General features: G+C 37.7%; 1 protein-coding gene across 2 annotated transcripts; it reads right to left on the bottom strand.

The window, feature by feature from the left end:
* Positions 1-53: 53 nt before the first annotated feature.
* TBP (TATA-box binding protein) lies at positions 54-15,495 on the bottom strand. Of its 2 annotated transcripts, none has more exons than XM_007439485.4 (8): positions 14,246-15,495; positions 8,688-8,922; positions 5,387-5,715; positions 4,862-4,949; positions 3,654-3,745; positions 3,310-3,477; positions 2,518-2,612; positions 54-1,617 (listed from the first exon to the last, which is right to left on the bottom strand). In XM_007439485.4, exons 2-8 carry the CDS (start codon positions 8,739-8,741, stop codon positions 1,538-1,540), a joined length of 906 nt encoding a protein of 301 aa, XP_007439547.1. In that variant the 5' UTR covers positions 8,742-8,922; positions 14,246-15,495; the 3' UTR covers positions 54-1,537. The 2 variants fall into 2 exon arrangements, with proteins under 2 accessions (XP_007439547.1, XP_087999417.1); XM_088143291.1 differs by lacking the exon at positions 14,246-15,495 and adding an exon at positions 13,353-14,208.
* Positions 15,496-15,612: the final 117 nt, after the last annotated feature.

Genomic DNA, 15,612 nt, shown 5'->3' with positions numbered 1-15,612 from the left:
GCATATGCCATTCATATCTGACAGGGCATTCACTCAGAATCTAGAATCTTCACATACATTGTGTTGGACAAGGTTGTTTTCATTAGGAAATTGGTTGGCTTGTAGCTGGCAAGTCACAAAATAAATAATGTCTAGTTGTCAGTACAGTGGAAATAAACCTATGGGATGAGTTTTGAAGTACAAATGGATAGGAAGCTTTGCTTTTGAGGTTTAAATTTCAATGGTAGTTTACAATGTAATTCAATAAAATTTTAAAAGAAACACTTCCAGGTATATTTCTGAATATAGTACCTCCTATCCTTTTATTGGCTGTGCTCTGACATTCCTTATAGTTTACTGAAATTGTAGCTCAATGCACACTAAAATTGTAAGATGGAGATCACCCAATTGTGGAAGTGTAATAAAATTCTTGTCTATTTTGGTACTGAATGGCTCAAACCTCTTCCTTTACTACATGAACTGAACATTGTAAGGGACTTCAAAGGAAGAATAGATATCTGAGGAGAACATTCTATCTGATCTGCTGAAATTCACCTAGTTGCTAATAGGGGAGGGGTGAGGAAGAAATGTTTTTGTCTCTGGCACTTAAATGTGCATAAATCCCCCCCTGCCCCAAACCAACAGAAATAAAGTAGTGCAGGTAGGGTAGGTTGACATGAGGGCTTTGGATATACAGAATTCATGTCCCCTCCAAGTACAGCACCTGGCCTGCTTCATTTTCTTTTTTTTTGGATAGTGGAAGGAATGGATCTCCGAAGCTTTTTCTATCATTAACATATTCTTCCCCCTTTAATATTGGAAGGAAAAAATCCTATAGCTCTAAGTCCTCTTGGAGGTAAGGACCTCAGGCTAAGTCACTACTAAGAAACAACACAGAAATAACTTAAATGGCAAAACATTACTTTAATACTGGATTGTTAAGAAAAATCTTATAAAAATCAAGATGTTTAAGCTATACGCATGCAGTTAGCACATTAAAACAGCAAAAGCAAAGATTGATCACAAGTTTTACTATCAAATTATTTAGTCAAGTTTCATAAACTGTTAATTATACATTTAGAATTGCTTCACAAAATGAGAAATATATACAGCCATCTGTCTTCGCTAGCAAAGTTTCTGTCCTGCTGAACACTGGAAATATAGGGAATGTGGAAGTAGGTCTAAAAGCATAAAATTAAAGTTTCTGGTTATAAAATCCACGGTTGAAAGAATACTGTAAATAACCCCAAGGTTTTAAATGTTGGGTAATACAGTTTAGCCAACTTGCCAGCATAAGCTTTTCAGATTTTAAAAATTATCCATTTTAAGAGCCAGAAATATAAATAAGCTCAGTTATTTCTCCAATGAGAACATGGTGAAGCAATGCACAGTGACTCAGTGCAGACGAAACACACAATGATATATCCCCTTCCCGTGAAAAACGGAAACAGGCACTATCTGGGAAGATATTCCAAGTCCTGATGTGTGTTTTACCGCTGTGCCATAATCAATACCTTTTAAAATGTGCTCCAGCTTCATGAATAAGCACATGGAACTGTTACGTTGTTTTTCTGAATCCTTTTAAAATAGGATAAATATTTTCAAATGCTTCATAAATTTCACCTCTGACTTTTGCACCTAGAAAGAAATACGAATATATTTAACCACTATGTACATACATACTACAGAGATTCTGTGGCTACCAATGTCTTTAGTTGTCTGTTTTTCTTAAGATGTGGTAACAGACTGTATATGTGGAAATTGCTCATAATTCAAGCCTGTGAACTGAATTCATAGAGCTTTTGCTCAGCTGATGCACCAGCTGCAGTCCTATCTGAAGCAGGAGGACCTTGTGACAATAACTCATGTCCTCATCACTACCTGATGATAAAACAATACTTAACATTAGTTTAAAACTGGAGAAATATATGAACAATTCTATGGCACTAGTCAAAAAGCCCTCTGGAAGAGCTCTCTTTTAACCTGCTTCCAGAAGGCCCACAGAGTTGGGGCAAATCTGACCTACGGTGGAAGTCTATTCCACAAAACAGGAGCCATAATAGAGAAGCACTTCCTTCTCAATTTCATGGTAGTGGGAAGCTACCAACAAACAGATTCTGTTGAAAGAGGCAGCCCCACGGGTTCTGTAGCACCAAGCCATACAAGACCATCAGACAAAGCTTGCATTCTAAATTGCACTTGGAAATTTACAGGCAACCAAGGCTGGGCCTGCAGCATAAGAATAATATATTCATGGCATCCAGCACCAGTTAGCACATGAGGGGGCTGCATTTTGTACCAACTGTAGTATCTGAGTGGTCTTTAAAGATACATTAACAGAATTAATTGCTGTGACACATTAACACTACAAATAAAAATAATAAAGAGTGCACCCAAACAGTATAGTATAAAGCACAAGAAAGGCACAAGCCAACAAATTAATATATTTGGATTTGTTAAGTCGTTACCCATTTGAAATTTTTCTTTGGTACCTTTCAGTTTGCTACAATCAGTGCAGTAATTTGAAATATGGCTTACCAGTTAAAACTACCTTTCCAGAAACAAATATAAGCAGTACAATTCTTGGTTTGATCATTCTGTATATTAAACCAGGAAACAACTCTGGCTCGTAACTGAAAGAAAAGTTCAAAGTAAGTTAAACGGAAAGCTAATATAGATTGATTAAGGTATTTGCTTAGAAATAGAAATCATTGTTTCTTCTTTGCCACAGGTTGATTAAGCTGAGATGATACTAAGACATGTCTTATGTACTCCAGGGCCCCAGCCTATCTGTACTTTTCATTATTAGTGCTAATTCCTCAAGTGGGTGTATACTCAAAGGTTTCAGACCAAATATACAAGATTACACATAAGAATTATAGAACCATATCCAATTCTACACTCTATGTAAGGCCAAGAACTTTTTAAAGATGCTGGGCTTAGTGTGAAATGCAAATTTCATTTCTAGAGCTGCTCAATTAGCAGTGTGCCTTATCTGCTTTCCATTATTACTCTAAGGATTTAAATTACACCAATACTTATTAACAATAAACAGATACCATTTTTCTGTTTAAACCAAAAGTCTTTTTCTATTTCAGTATTGGAGAATCAAGCACAGAATGTTATAGAACTTTACAGATTTAAAATAGTCTGAAATCAGCTATACTTGACAGATATATTAGAATTGCCCATGGCTGCATCTCTTTTGCATGCACAGAAGTACATAAATGACCCAAAACAACTATGTTACATTTTAAATAAAACTGAGAAACACAAAAATAAAAATATTTTCAGTATGCATTATTTAAGATAACAAAACTTTTTACCTACCTGCTAAACTGTTGATGTGTAAGAACCAATCCCTCAAGTCTGATAGGGAATTTTACATCACAACTGCCCACCATATTTTGAATTTTAAAATCCAAGAATTTTGCGGGAAAGCCCAACTTCTGTACAACTCTAGCATACTTTCTTGCAGCCAGCCTGGATTGCTCCTCACTGAAAAAGTATAGGATGCATTGTATTTCATCAAGGAAATACTAAATGATATACATACAGTAGTGTAACGTACATACCTATTAGTTGGCCTTTATTACTCTTGTCAAATGACTATGTCTGTAAGGCCAAATGCTAATAAGCTAAATGGGTACAGATAATTGTTTGCGCTTGCATACCTTTTAGCTCCTGTACACACCATTTTTCCAGAGCTGAATATGAGGGCTGTTGTACGTGGCTCTCTTATTCTCATAATTACAGCAGCAAAACGCTGAAACACAAAGAACAAATGCTATTATGACAAAAAACCTAATGTACAGCTAATAATATTGAAGTTGCATTAATCATCTCCATTCTTCAATTACTTTAAAAAAAATCTGGAAAAAACTATATTTACAAATAAAATCTAATGTAATATAATAGTTATTTTCATCTGTTCATGGAAAACACATTTCTCAAACTTCTTTGGTAGTCAAAACGTTGGAGTAAGTTTGGTTTGAGGGTCATGTCTAAATTAAATACAAGTAGAACAGAAAGTGCTTTTTCCTCAAATTGATTCTAGAAGAGATTGCTTTATGAATGCTTAAGTAGTAAACATCAAGAATGGAATTGCTTCTTGTTTTCATGCAATGCTTCACTACTTTGTAGAACTTTAAAGTTTTTTTTTAAATTGCAAAGCTTTGCCCTTGTTCCTATCCCTTCTTTTACAGAGAGGTTAACAAGATCTTCATCCTACCATTGCTATCAAGGAAATGAAAGTCACAATATGAGTTGCTTGGTTTTGACTTAGCATGAGGTATGAACCCAGCCAGCTTTATAAACCATTCTTTATGGCTGAGTAAATATGGGACCTAGTACTTCTGCCAAGTTTCACCTTTTGTTTTATTTTATCAAAGCTACCATGTATCCCAGTAAATGCTTACATGCTTGCACAGCAAGCCTTGAACTGACTGGAGTTTTGTAGCAGTGTACAAAACCTTTCAATTTGAACCACAAGCACGAACCCTTGTGAAATTCCAATATAAATGGGAAGCTTTGAGCACTTTGGGGCTCAAAAACAGTCTTTTGCAAACAAAATAGAACTGTTCCAAGTCCAAAATACTTCCAAAATGTTGAAATAACTTATTTCACATTTCAGAATAAGGTTTGCAAAGTTTTTAGCATAAAATGATTTGACACAACATGAGTGCATAGCGGAATTGGTCTTTAAGGCTACTATTGCAGCTCCAAAGATCTCCAAAGACCTTTTTCTTGGCTATATTTGCAAAGCATATTCAGAAATCTCCTTTGTGATAATTGAAGCCACATGGCCTAATCGAAGCATAAGTAGCAAATAATCATCACTGACTAATGGAAGAGTAATTGTTACCTCTCCATTATCCCTTACCTTGGGATTGTATTCAGCATTTCGAGCACGAAGAGCAATGGTTTTTAGGTCAAGTTTGCAACCAAGGTTTACTGTAGACACAATATTCCTAGAGACAATTTAGATATATATTAGGTAAGCTTAAAAGCTTCAAATAAAGCCGTCTTACAAATATTGATTACAACAGTAACTATGAGTGCACTAGTTACAAACTACAATACTGGTAGAAAACTAAACTAAAGAAACCCAGAGACACCGAGGAAATTTTAAACAACTGAAAGAAAGTATTTTTAAATCCAATTTAATGCATTTGGCACTCTGAATAAATGCCTGTAAGGCATCCATTTTCACAGACTTTTTTCTCCAAGCATTCAACACAGCAACACATGCTGCTGAAATACAGCCATTTGGCAGCACGAACTCAGAGTGCAGGTTGACCACCTTGGTCTTTTAAAAAAAAAAAAAAAAATTCAATACAACATTCACTCTTAAAAAGTACCATCACTAAAGGATAGCATTTGGGAGCAGAGTAGAATCTGCACTTACTGCAGCTGCGGTACAATCCCAGAGCTTTCAGAAGCAGGGGTGGCAGGTGTTATTGGGGTCATGGGCGTCATTGGAGAGGTGTAGAGAGGTGTGGTTCCGGGTAAAGGAGCAGTTGTAAGAGTCTGTGAGTGGAAGAGCTGTGGGGTTTGGCCAGATGCTCCTTGTGTTGGCTGTGAAGTGGACTGCTGTGCTGCTGCTTGTTGCTGCTGTTGCCTCTGTTGTTCTTCCAGGATAGATAAACTGTTGGTACTCTGAGCAGGTTGGGGTGTGAGCCCAGTGCCATAGGGCATCATGGGACTAAAAATAGGGATACCTGGAGTCATTGCACTCTACAAAACGAATATAATTTTTAAAAGTTAGTCTACAACATACAGGAACTATCATACACAAGATCAGGAATGCGTGGAGTTGTTTAAAGAACTGCTGTTACATTCTGGATATCAAAACTGCAATTCAATGCACATTTATCCTGAAAGTAAGTCCAATTGCACAGAAATCTGCTTCCGAATAACCATGCAGAAGATTTTGTCCAAAGCAAAATATAGCCAAGATGAATATTCACCAAGCTGCTTTTGCCACCATATTTTACTTTTGGATCCTGTTGTATGAATAATTCACATTTATAAGTATCAGAATCGAATTTTCAATGTTAAAACATACAATCAAAATTTGATTTTACCAAATATGCCTTAACTAATCCTGCAATGTCTTAAATCAATATTTCCAAAGTTGAAGCTAGCAAGAACACCTACCCTGTTAAATGAAAATAAGACATTCACATTACACTGTTCATTTGGAATTTATGCACAAGATTTTTAGTTCAATAATTCATTGTGCTACTGAAAACATTTAAGTGGCACAATTTAGAGGTGTTCTAGGAACCACAAAAATTGAACTGTGAAAGGGACTTTCAGAGAAGAAATGATGGGCTTAAGATGGCTCCACAAAAAGCGGAGTTGATGCCTATGGTGGAATGAAGATCCAGCGAGTACACCAGCTCTTCAATAATTCCTCTCCAGACAAGGAGAGGACTTGAGATCACCCACAAGTACTTCAGACAGCTGCTCCTTGCGAGGGTACTGCAAGACAGCGGCCTCTGGCAGATTTAGAGCTCTGGGAGATGAGGAAATAGCCATCTTACTCAAGCCACGGTCAGTGCCTTTGAAAGGACACTAAGTTTGCATACTTCCTTTCTAATCACTTGTGGAAATTGCTTGTTAACAGTTTTTCAGCTATTAAGAATCTTTGGATTCACATGTTTTACAGCACCAGGTTAGTTTCCTTCAATCCTTAGCGAAAGAAGTTTTAACTACAAGTTTTTTTTTTTGAATAAACAGCAAAAGGGTCATTAAAACTTTGATTTTAGAAAGTTACAGATGGACGAAAGGTCCAGATAAATTTGAAACAAGATTTTGGAATCAATTATAAAGAATCCTTCCTATGGGAAAATGCTTTTGTTTTGATTTTTTTTAGAAAAAACTTAAGACTTCAAAAATTGGACACTAGAGGGAACTAAAGATTACAATTAAAGAAGAATAAATGATTTATAATTACAGAATGAAGCAAAATATTTTAACGTTAGGCATATTGAAGGATATTTTTGAACAAAGGACCCAGAAGTTAATTTTAATAGTGTCTGCCTCTATAGACATAACATCTTTTAAACACAGTCTATCTATTTATTTTTATTTATTTATATTTCAAATTTAGATACCGCCCAGAGTCACTTTTTGTGAGATGGGCGGTATCTAAATTTGAAATATAAATAAAAATAAATAAATAGATAGACTGTGTTTAAAAGATATTATGGAAGAGGAACAAATTCTATCTGACGGGACTGATTTGAAAGTGGATTTAAAAATGATAGGCTACAAGAATGATATGAAATGATATGAATGATATAATATGAAAAAGATGTTACACTGGACATACAAAAGAAACTGGCTGATGTCTTAATAATTAAAAGGGATATACAAATAATAAACCAAGAGAGTGACCTGAATAATTTTCCTATATTGGATTTACAAAAGAGGTTTGTTAAAGTTTTGAAGAACTTCATGAGAAGGGACAAAGAAAAAATGAAAAGAAATGAAGTTCTATGACATTATTTGAAGGGAATAAAGATCAAGACTGTTAGAAGTAAAAGGAAGGAATATAGCATTGTTTATTTGATCAAGGTTAAAATAGATATCTTGTTATCTCTGGTAACCCTCAATGGACTTTTGCTGACATCAGGACTAAAATGCCAAGGCTTTATGGATTTGTTTATAGATAAGGATATGGGAAGAAGAGATCATTTGTTGTATTTTAAGAGAAGGTGATAAGTTACTAAAATCATACTTGTGATGAAGGGGAAAGTCACTTCTTTATATATTTCTCTTCTTTTTCTTTACTATATTCTTCTTTTTCTTTCTTTTCTATTTCTCTATTTTTTCTCTTTTTTCTTTCTTTTCTGCACCTTCTGTTTTTTCTTTTTATTCTTTTTTTTAGTTTGTATTAGTTATTACTATTGTAATTGTAATCTTTAATAAAATTACTATTTAAAAAATTGAACTGTGAAAGCTACATGTGCTGCTTTTGGCTTAGTTAATGTGTGGACAAATGGGGGGGAAGGGGGGAAGGGAACAGGATTTTAAATTACTGAAATTACTTATTAAATAACTCTAATTTATTTTCTGTAATTAGAAAAATAAACCACTCTCTTTTCCACTCTAAGACGACAAATCAAAGACATAGAAAAAAGAAAATATTTTAGGTAGATGGCTATTCTTAATGGTTCACCTAACCACATCTAAAAAGAATAAAGGAGGGGAAAATATCTCCAATGCTTTTAGTTCTGGTTCCAACAAGAAGGTTAAACTCAAAAGTAACTCCTTAATATGGAGGGGCAAACCAAGAAATATATCCATATGTATAACTCAGGCAGATAAACCTGAAAAAAGTCTGTCATGCAATCATTGTTGTGTCCATACTAGGAGTCTCAAGAGTGGAAAGCTGTACAAAAATAAGCAACTGTTACTGTTTTCTTTAATATCCATCACTTAAGTCACTGAAAAGATAGAGATAGGAATTAGCAAAAACTTGTCCTGATCTGTGGAGAAGCTGGCATTATAAGTAGCAACTAATCAAATATTGAGGTACAAAGAGGTTATATACAAGGTTGTTTTAAAATTCAAGGCAAGGAGATATCAAAGTAAGGTGAAGCATTTGTGGAGTCCGCAACACATCCAACACTGCAAGTCTCTAAAAAACATTCTGAAAGTTTTGTTATTCAATAAGTTCATCGTTTATATATCTTTACCTGTGGGGATGCTAAGCCCTGAGCGTAGGGTGGTAAACTGTTGTTTTGATCCATTGTAGCAATCAGGTGTCCAGTCAAATGACTACTTCCAGAAACTAAATCCAGAAATGAAGCTTCACAACATCTGGCTTATGAAAGTAGCTTTCCTTAAAGCATCCCAACAACTAGCTTTGCAGTCTGTATTGACATATTTGGGGAAACATCAAGTATATAAAATACTGTAAAGATTCCAGACCTGAAAGAGAGAAAAAGTCTCACATGAATATGTTCAAGTAAAATTCATAACGTATATTACTGCTGTGTTGCATAGCTATCCTCAAACTATTTTTCATAGACCAAACAATGTTATCAAGTTTGCTGTCTCCAGCATCACAGGCATGGGATTCAGAAGTTAGTCACATAAATAGCTATCACAAAATGTCAATTAAAAAAATTTGGAGTGATAAATCTGTCTTTGAAGCTTTCACTTAAATAAACAATTGATTAGTCTAATATTACATTTAAAATTATAGCAAAAAGTGCATGAGGGGAGCCACCTGCTGGTAGTGGGTTTTTTTTTTCAGAGTAGGCAAAAAAAGAGATTACTATTACCCAATTTACTCAACTTTGAAAACAAAGGGAACTATACACATAGAAAAAAGATTTAACATTTAGTTTCTTCTTCCTGCCTCAGTAATACTCTGAATTAAGGAATAATTTATAGTTACATTTTGGAAGCATAACAAGCAACAGCAAATCAGCTTGTTACTTTTATATTCCATTGTAACTGTTAAGAAGCTCAGAACCAACCAAACTAGCCTGAAAAAAAGATGAAGTAAGTTTCTAATAACTGTTACAAGATTGTTTCCAAAGAAAAAGGCAGAAATTATGAGTGAAATAAAACATACTTGAATTTAAACTGGTTTTGTCCTATTCTTTTATTTCACATGACTGTCAGCTGCCTTCTTTTGAAGAAAATTTCTAGACAGAAAAAATCTTGTCCAGCTCTTTCATTTGTATCACTGCATATGCCTGTTTCCTTTGCATACATTTAGCTAGAAAGTTGCTCAGAAAAACCAGGACAGTTACGCTTTATTTTAGGAGGAGAAACTTTCACATTCTAAAGGATACAGTAGTGAACAAGCAAAGTCAAAATATTTATGTAAGACAAAAATCTTCTTTAAAAAAAGAAAACCTTGGTCAGATGAGGCAAGCATAGCCAAACTATGGTAAAACAAAACATTGTTACAGTTTTTACTTGGTGCCAACTACTTAATAGCAATGATTCTCCAACCATGTTCTACAGAGGTGGTCTGCTGCAGCCTCCCTGCATTCACTAGCGGCAGCCTGCTCACTGCCTCAACCCCTTGCCTCCTTGTTCACTGCAAGTCAGCTGGCCAAACCAGAGTGTGTTCATCACCTCAGCTCCCACTTCCCCATGTTCAGCACCAGTCATTGGCTTGCAAAAATGGATCAGTGGCTAAAAATCGGTTTAGTGAAGCATACAAGAGATAGTACTCACATTACCACTTGTATTAACATTTGGAAAACGGATAACAATAAAAAGGTATCAAGCACAGTTCCTGACAATGAGTCCACATGTGCTGAGTTAGGTGGTACTGTGGTTTTGCAAAAGCAACCCCAAAAGAAAGGTGCAAATAGGAAATAGGATAATGAATATCAAAAACAGGGCTTCACTGGAATAGAAACCTACTCATCCCTTGACCCTTAGTATCCCAACATTTTACTAAAGAACATACTTGACCAGAAAGTCTTATAATGTCATAAAATAATTGAAACAGTATATAAATGTTTAATTTTGGATTAAATTTTTGGTACCAAATTTAGTTTAAAAAGGCCTTTAAAAACGAAGGAAATGGGAAAATATACATACACAGTGGGGCAAAAAAGTATTTGGTCAGCCACCAATTGCGCAAGTTCTCCCACTTAAAAAGATGAGAGAGGCCTGTAATTTTCATCATAGGTATACCTCAACTATGAGAGACAAAAATGGGGGAAAAAATCCAGAAAATCACATTGTCTGATTTTTAAAGAATTTATTTGCAAATCGTGGTGGAAAATAAGTATTTGGTCACCTACAAACAAGCAAGATGTCTGGCTCTCACAGACCTGTAACTACGTCTTTAAGGGAAATTTTAAAGATTCAATTCAAAATTGCACAATTGGTGGCTGACTAAATACTTTTTTGCCCCACTGTACATGCAACTATAATTATTTATTCCCAAATATGAACTTACATGCTCGTAAAGACAAAAATATAAGGAGAGTTTATTTAACTGAGTAATTCTCAATTACAAAAAAATTGAGAAACACTGGCTCATAGGTTAATGCTTGCTTGTTCCATGTAATGGATAAGAACTTAATACAAATGCTGAGTAAAGCAAAACATCAAAATATTCTTAGCAATAACTGTTTCAAGACACAGTGTTCTGGACTAAAAATGCCTGTTTTGAGGTTAGACCACTCCCAGAACACAATGAACCACTGCTGGTCTGAAGGATTTATTTTTTGAAAATGCTGAATTACCCCCAGATTGTTACAGTCCAGAAATAAGAATAAATAAATATAGCTACAAAAAGGCAAATGAATATTGAGGCTGCATTTACAGAAATGTAGTTTCCAAACCAAGGGAAGTAAGTGTTCTACTTTATTCTGCAGGAGGCAGACTCCGCTTTGAGTTTTGTGACCCATACTGGATAGCACACTTAAATAATGATTCAGACTGACTAGAATAGAGAGATTGAAGGAGCCATGAGAGGACTACAAAAGAATGTGATACTGCTTTTCGAAAACCTGAAAGTATATCACAGAGAAGAAAGTCAAGACCTACAGCCCAGAGTACTATACCCAGAATAATAGACTTAATTTACAGGAAGACAGATTTTGACTCTTACAAAAACTTCCTAATAGTAAGAACAGTTCAGCAGGGAAACTGACTGCTCAGAGAAGCTGTTGGCTCCCTTTCACCAAATGTGTTTTAAGATGAGCCTAAATAACCAATGATTGGAGATGATTAAATTTGAATTCCTGCACAAATCAGGAGTTGATCAATGGCCTATGTGGACCCATCCAACTCTATGATTCTAATAACATTTTAATAAACAAAAAATGATTAACCAGGGCTTTGGATTATTGTATGGAGTTCAATTAAATGGCTGCATCTGCTCATCACTTTTACCATGACAGTCTCTCTGTGGTATTCCTTCTAGCAGGAGCTGTTAAAGAACCTCTGAAATCTCCTTTCATGGCATATTTAGCACAACATGGAAAAGAGGATCCTTGTCTCTTTCCCCCCCATAAAACAAGTCATAAATTAATCAAGAACAAACCATGGTTATCAATTCTGGTTTGTCACAAAGGTAACACAAGACTTCTCTACTTGCAAACACTAAATAAATCACAGGAGGTTTTGTAATTTGTTAGCCACCCCCACTAATGGGAGAAGCCAAGTTGCACTAGTAGTCACTCCCACTAGTAGGAGGAGCCATTTTTTTAAGAATTGTGATTTAACAGTGCAGTAGTGAAAATGGAATATCAATTTTTTTAAGAATTGTGATTTAACAGTGCAGTAGTGAAAATGGAATATCAAATTTAATGCTCATTCAATAGCCTAAAACTATCTAGCTAAAGCCCATAAATGAATCAGCATTAAAAGATTCTTTTTCCATAACTATTTCTAGCTGCAAAAGTTGTAATCAGGACAGATATGGTACAAGGAAGTGTGACAACCAGCAAAATATTCTAAATTCAAAGGAATTTATTTCCTGTTTTGTGGTTTATGTATGGTTTTGTGTCTATAAGCCACATCAACCATAGAATTTACATGCAGAGTGCTGAACAATGGGGGATGAAATTTAAAAAGAGTTGTTGCATATGGTTACATTTTATCTATATTTGGAAGAATGTATGTATTGGCATTAATATTTAAATTAATGCATCAGTAGTTTAAATGGGATTAAGAAATCTCATTTATTTCTTCAGTTCCTATCAGACACAAAGTCAGAACAAATATTAAACTGCCACTATTACAATTAAGTCTACAGTTCTGCTACATTTAAAATAATATATAAAATTATTATTCTGTTATTCTCAGTTTCATCAGAGCATGACTAAGCTCACTGATGATAACTCACCCCTTCTGCCATTTTCCATGGAATCCTCTACATTTTGATCAATTCTTGCAGTGGGTTCTAAAATATTATAGGAATGTTACAACCATATCTAATGTGAAAGAGGATAGCTGAAGTGGATAAGGGATCACAACAGAAGTGGGCCCAACCACAAGGTTCCTGCTTTTTTTTCTTTTGATACCACTTATATGAGAGAGTAGAAGGCCTTAATATAGCTATTTCAGACTTAAATGTGAGGAACTATCATGTGAGGGAGGGGGGAGGTGAATTCTCAATCAATAAATCCTTTTTTGGTGTAAGATTTCCTCTCTTCCCCAATACAAATAGGCAACCACAACAGGCAGATCCTAGCTTGAATATAAGCTTAAGTGGGGGATATGGTGCCTATAAATGCCACTACACCTTTTGAACAGCATTTAGGGGGAAATTGCAAAGTGGGGGCTCTCAAAGGCATCAAACAGATTTGTCTGATACATTGAACTTCAAATGCCCTTTACCTATTAATAAGTTTAGAATAACAATATAAAAACATTACCTGAGTTCTTTTGTTGGTTGATCCATTTAAATCAAGTACTTGAACTAGTATAGATCCACTGAAAACTGATTCATGGCCACTGGTACCATTGGGGAAGCATTTTGGAACAAGATTCCAGGGCTCCACTTAACACACGCAGCGAGGCTGTCTCACCATGTTTTGAATAAACAGAATTACATACATTGCCACCTAAATATGGGGTCGACCATAAGTGCAAAGTCTAAAATTGCAAAACTATTCCATTCTTAAGAACACGTGCCACAGATCCGTGTTGGCAAGAGTCCTTTAACCATCTCAAGAGAGCTGAAGATCAATTCAAATTGCACCGAATGAGTTTCAGAGACGTATTCTTAACTACTCTACATCTCTTTGGTCTCCCCGTGTTCAAAAAGATGCAGAACTAAGCCTACCACTGCAGCCTGGACAAGGGATTTTCTTTCACAAGCGCGCGTGCCCACTTCCCTGCAAATCAGCCCTATTGAGCAGAGCATGTGCCGCTTCCAGACAAACATTCCCAGGATCGGTCTGTGTTAACACACAACAGCAAGCTGAGGAGTTACAGGAGCACCAATGGCGTTGACTTTTCACGGTTGGTGAACCGCACTGGTAGAGGAAAAAGGGGAGGGGGGATAGAAAGCAATGCGCCCCTTCCCGCGGTTCCACTTCAAGCGGCAAAGCGACTCAACCCTGCGGGCCCAAGCAGCGCTCAACGGACACGCTAACTTTACGTCCTGACGTGACGGGGACGGGGAGTGGGGCGGATAAGCGCTGGCGACCGTTTTCGGCCAGACCGCCTCCACTCTTGAGAAGCCCCCTACGGAGACTCTCTCCCGTGGCCCGAGGACGGCAGGCTGAGGCACCTGCGGGGAGTAAAGGCGGGCCCGGCGACTTACCGCTCCAGAAGTTCTCCCGACCAAAGCCGTGCCCCCGCGCTCGCCTCATCCGGCGGCGCATCTCTTACGCGTCATCAAGTCAGTTGCTGACAGCCTTTACGGGCGGTTTCAGCGGGCACCACCTTTCTTAAGGGCGGCGAAGAAGGCGAGAATGCGCAGGCGCATTCCAAGGTTCTGCCTCAAAGAAATCTTTTGGAGACCCGCTCCCCAGCCGATTTGTGCGTCTAATGGGAGTAATATATAAATTCACGCATGGGGGGAGGGGGAGGCATCAGTTTTGGAAAAAAAGATAAAAGTGGCAGAAAAGACCACCAGACCCATCCCCTGGGTTTCTAAGCACCGCTGACTGCCCGGTTACCCCGATGCCGACGGGCTGCTGAAGCGCAGTCCAGTAGTTCAGGAGACTGATGAAGGCAGGCACAGAACATGCAGAGATCCCGGGGACAGGCAGGCAGAATTGCCTCCTCTTCTCTCTGTACTCCTTATCCCAGGCTGGCTAGCTTCCAGTGTTCAGAGAAGTATAAGGTTTGGTGCGACTTGGCTCTGCTTACGTAACCTCCGTGCCCAGATCTCCATCCCGGGGGGATATCACATCCTTTCTATTCGCCAGCCAACAATTGCTGGAAAGACTGGAAGCGATTCCCAGGTCACATTTTGGACAGAGAAGATAGGTGGTTTGAGAAAGGAGTGAAGGTATCCATTTATGCCAAAGTGGAAAATCCTCCCCTCAATAGAGGTGGAGGCCTCAGACAAAACTTGTCTCCCACTTTTCCTGCTGCTCTGTCATCAATCCCCAGGAAGATTAAGACCACTTCACAAGTTCACCAGGGAGGCAGCGCTTAACGATCCACTCGGGGATGAGTGAGGGATTAGGAGCAAGACATTCACATCCCAAAGAATCTACTAATCACTCTTCTATTGTCCCTTCAACGAGCCCATCATGCCAGTGAGAAACGCAGCCACCCTGGAAGACATTTATGGGGTCCCTCCTAACCAGCTTTCTGGACTGAAGAAGCTGCTTGGACAAGCAGCGAAACGTATCAAACCAAAAGAAGTCCAGTTGCCATGACTCAACCTCCGGATAATTCCACCTGGGTGACTGAGAATCTTCATCAACATGTTCCCAGGTGCGTCCTCCTCCTTTTCCAAAATCACTCCCTTCTCTAATTACGCCCTGTTCGATTTCACCCTGGCTGGCGCCGTCCCCCTGAACCGTGATCCCCACAGCTTTCAGCTGGCAAGAGCTCTGGAGAGCGCCAGCCGCCCGACGCGCTCGCACCGCCGCCCGACCGCGCTTCAGCCGAGCGTGTCGCGCAAACCCAGCCCACGGCGGGGCGTGCGTAGCATTGGAAGACCGCACGCACGAG

Source organism: Python bivittatus, unplaced genomic scaffold (assembly GCF_059951505.1).
Source record: "Python bivittatus isolate LINGU-HERP-01145 unplaced genomic scaffold, Pbiv_v1 ctg000020_np1212, whole genome shotgun sequence".
Lineage (NCBI taxonomy): Eukaryota > Metazoa > Chordata > Lepidosauria > Squamata > Pythonidae > Python > Python bivittatus.
Note: the sequence above shows the minus strand (reverse complement) of the source record. Positions and strands in the feature narration are given on the sequence as shown.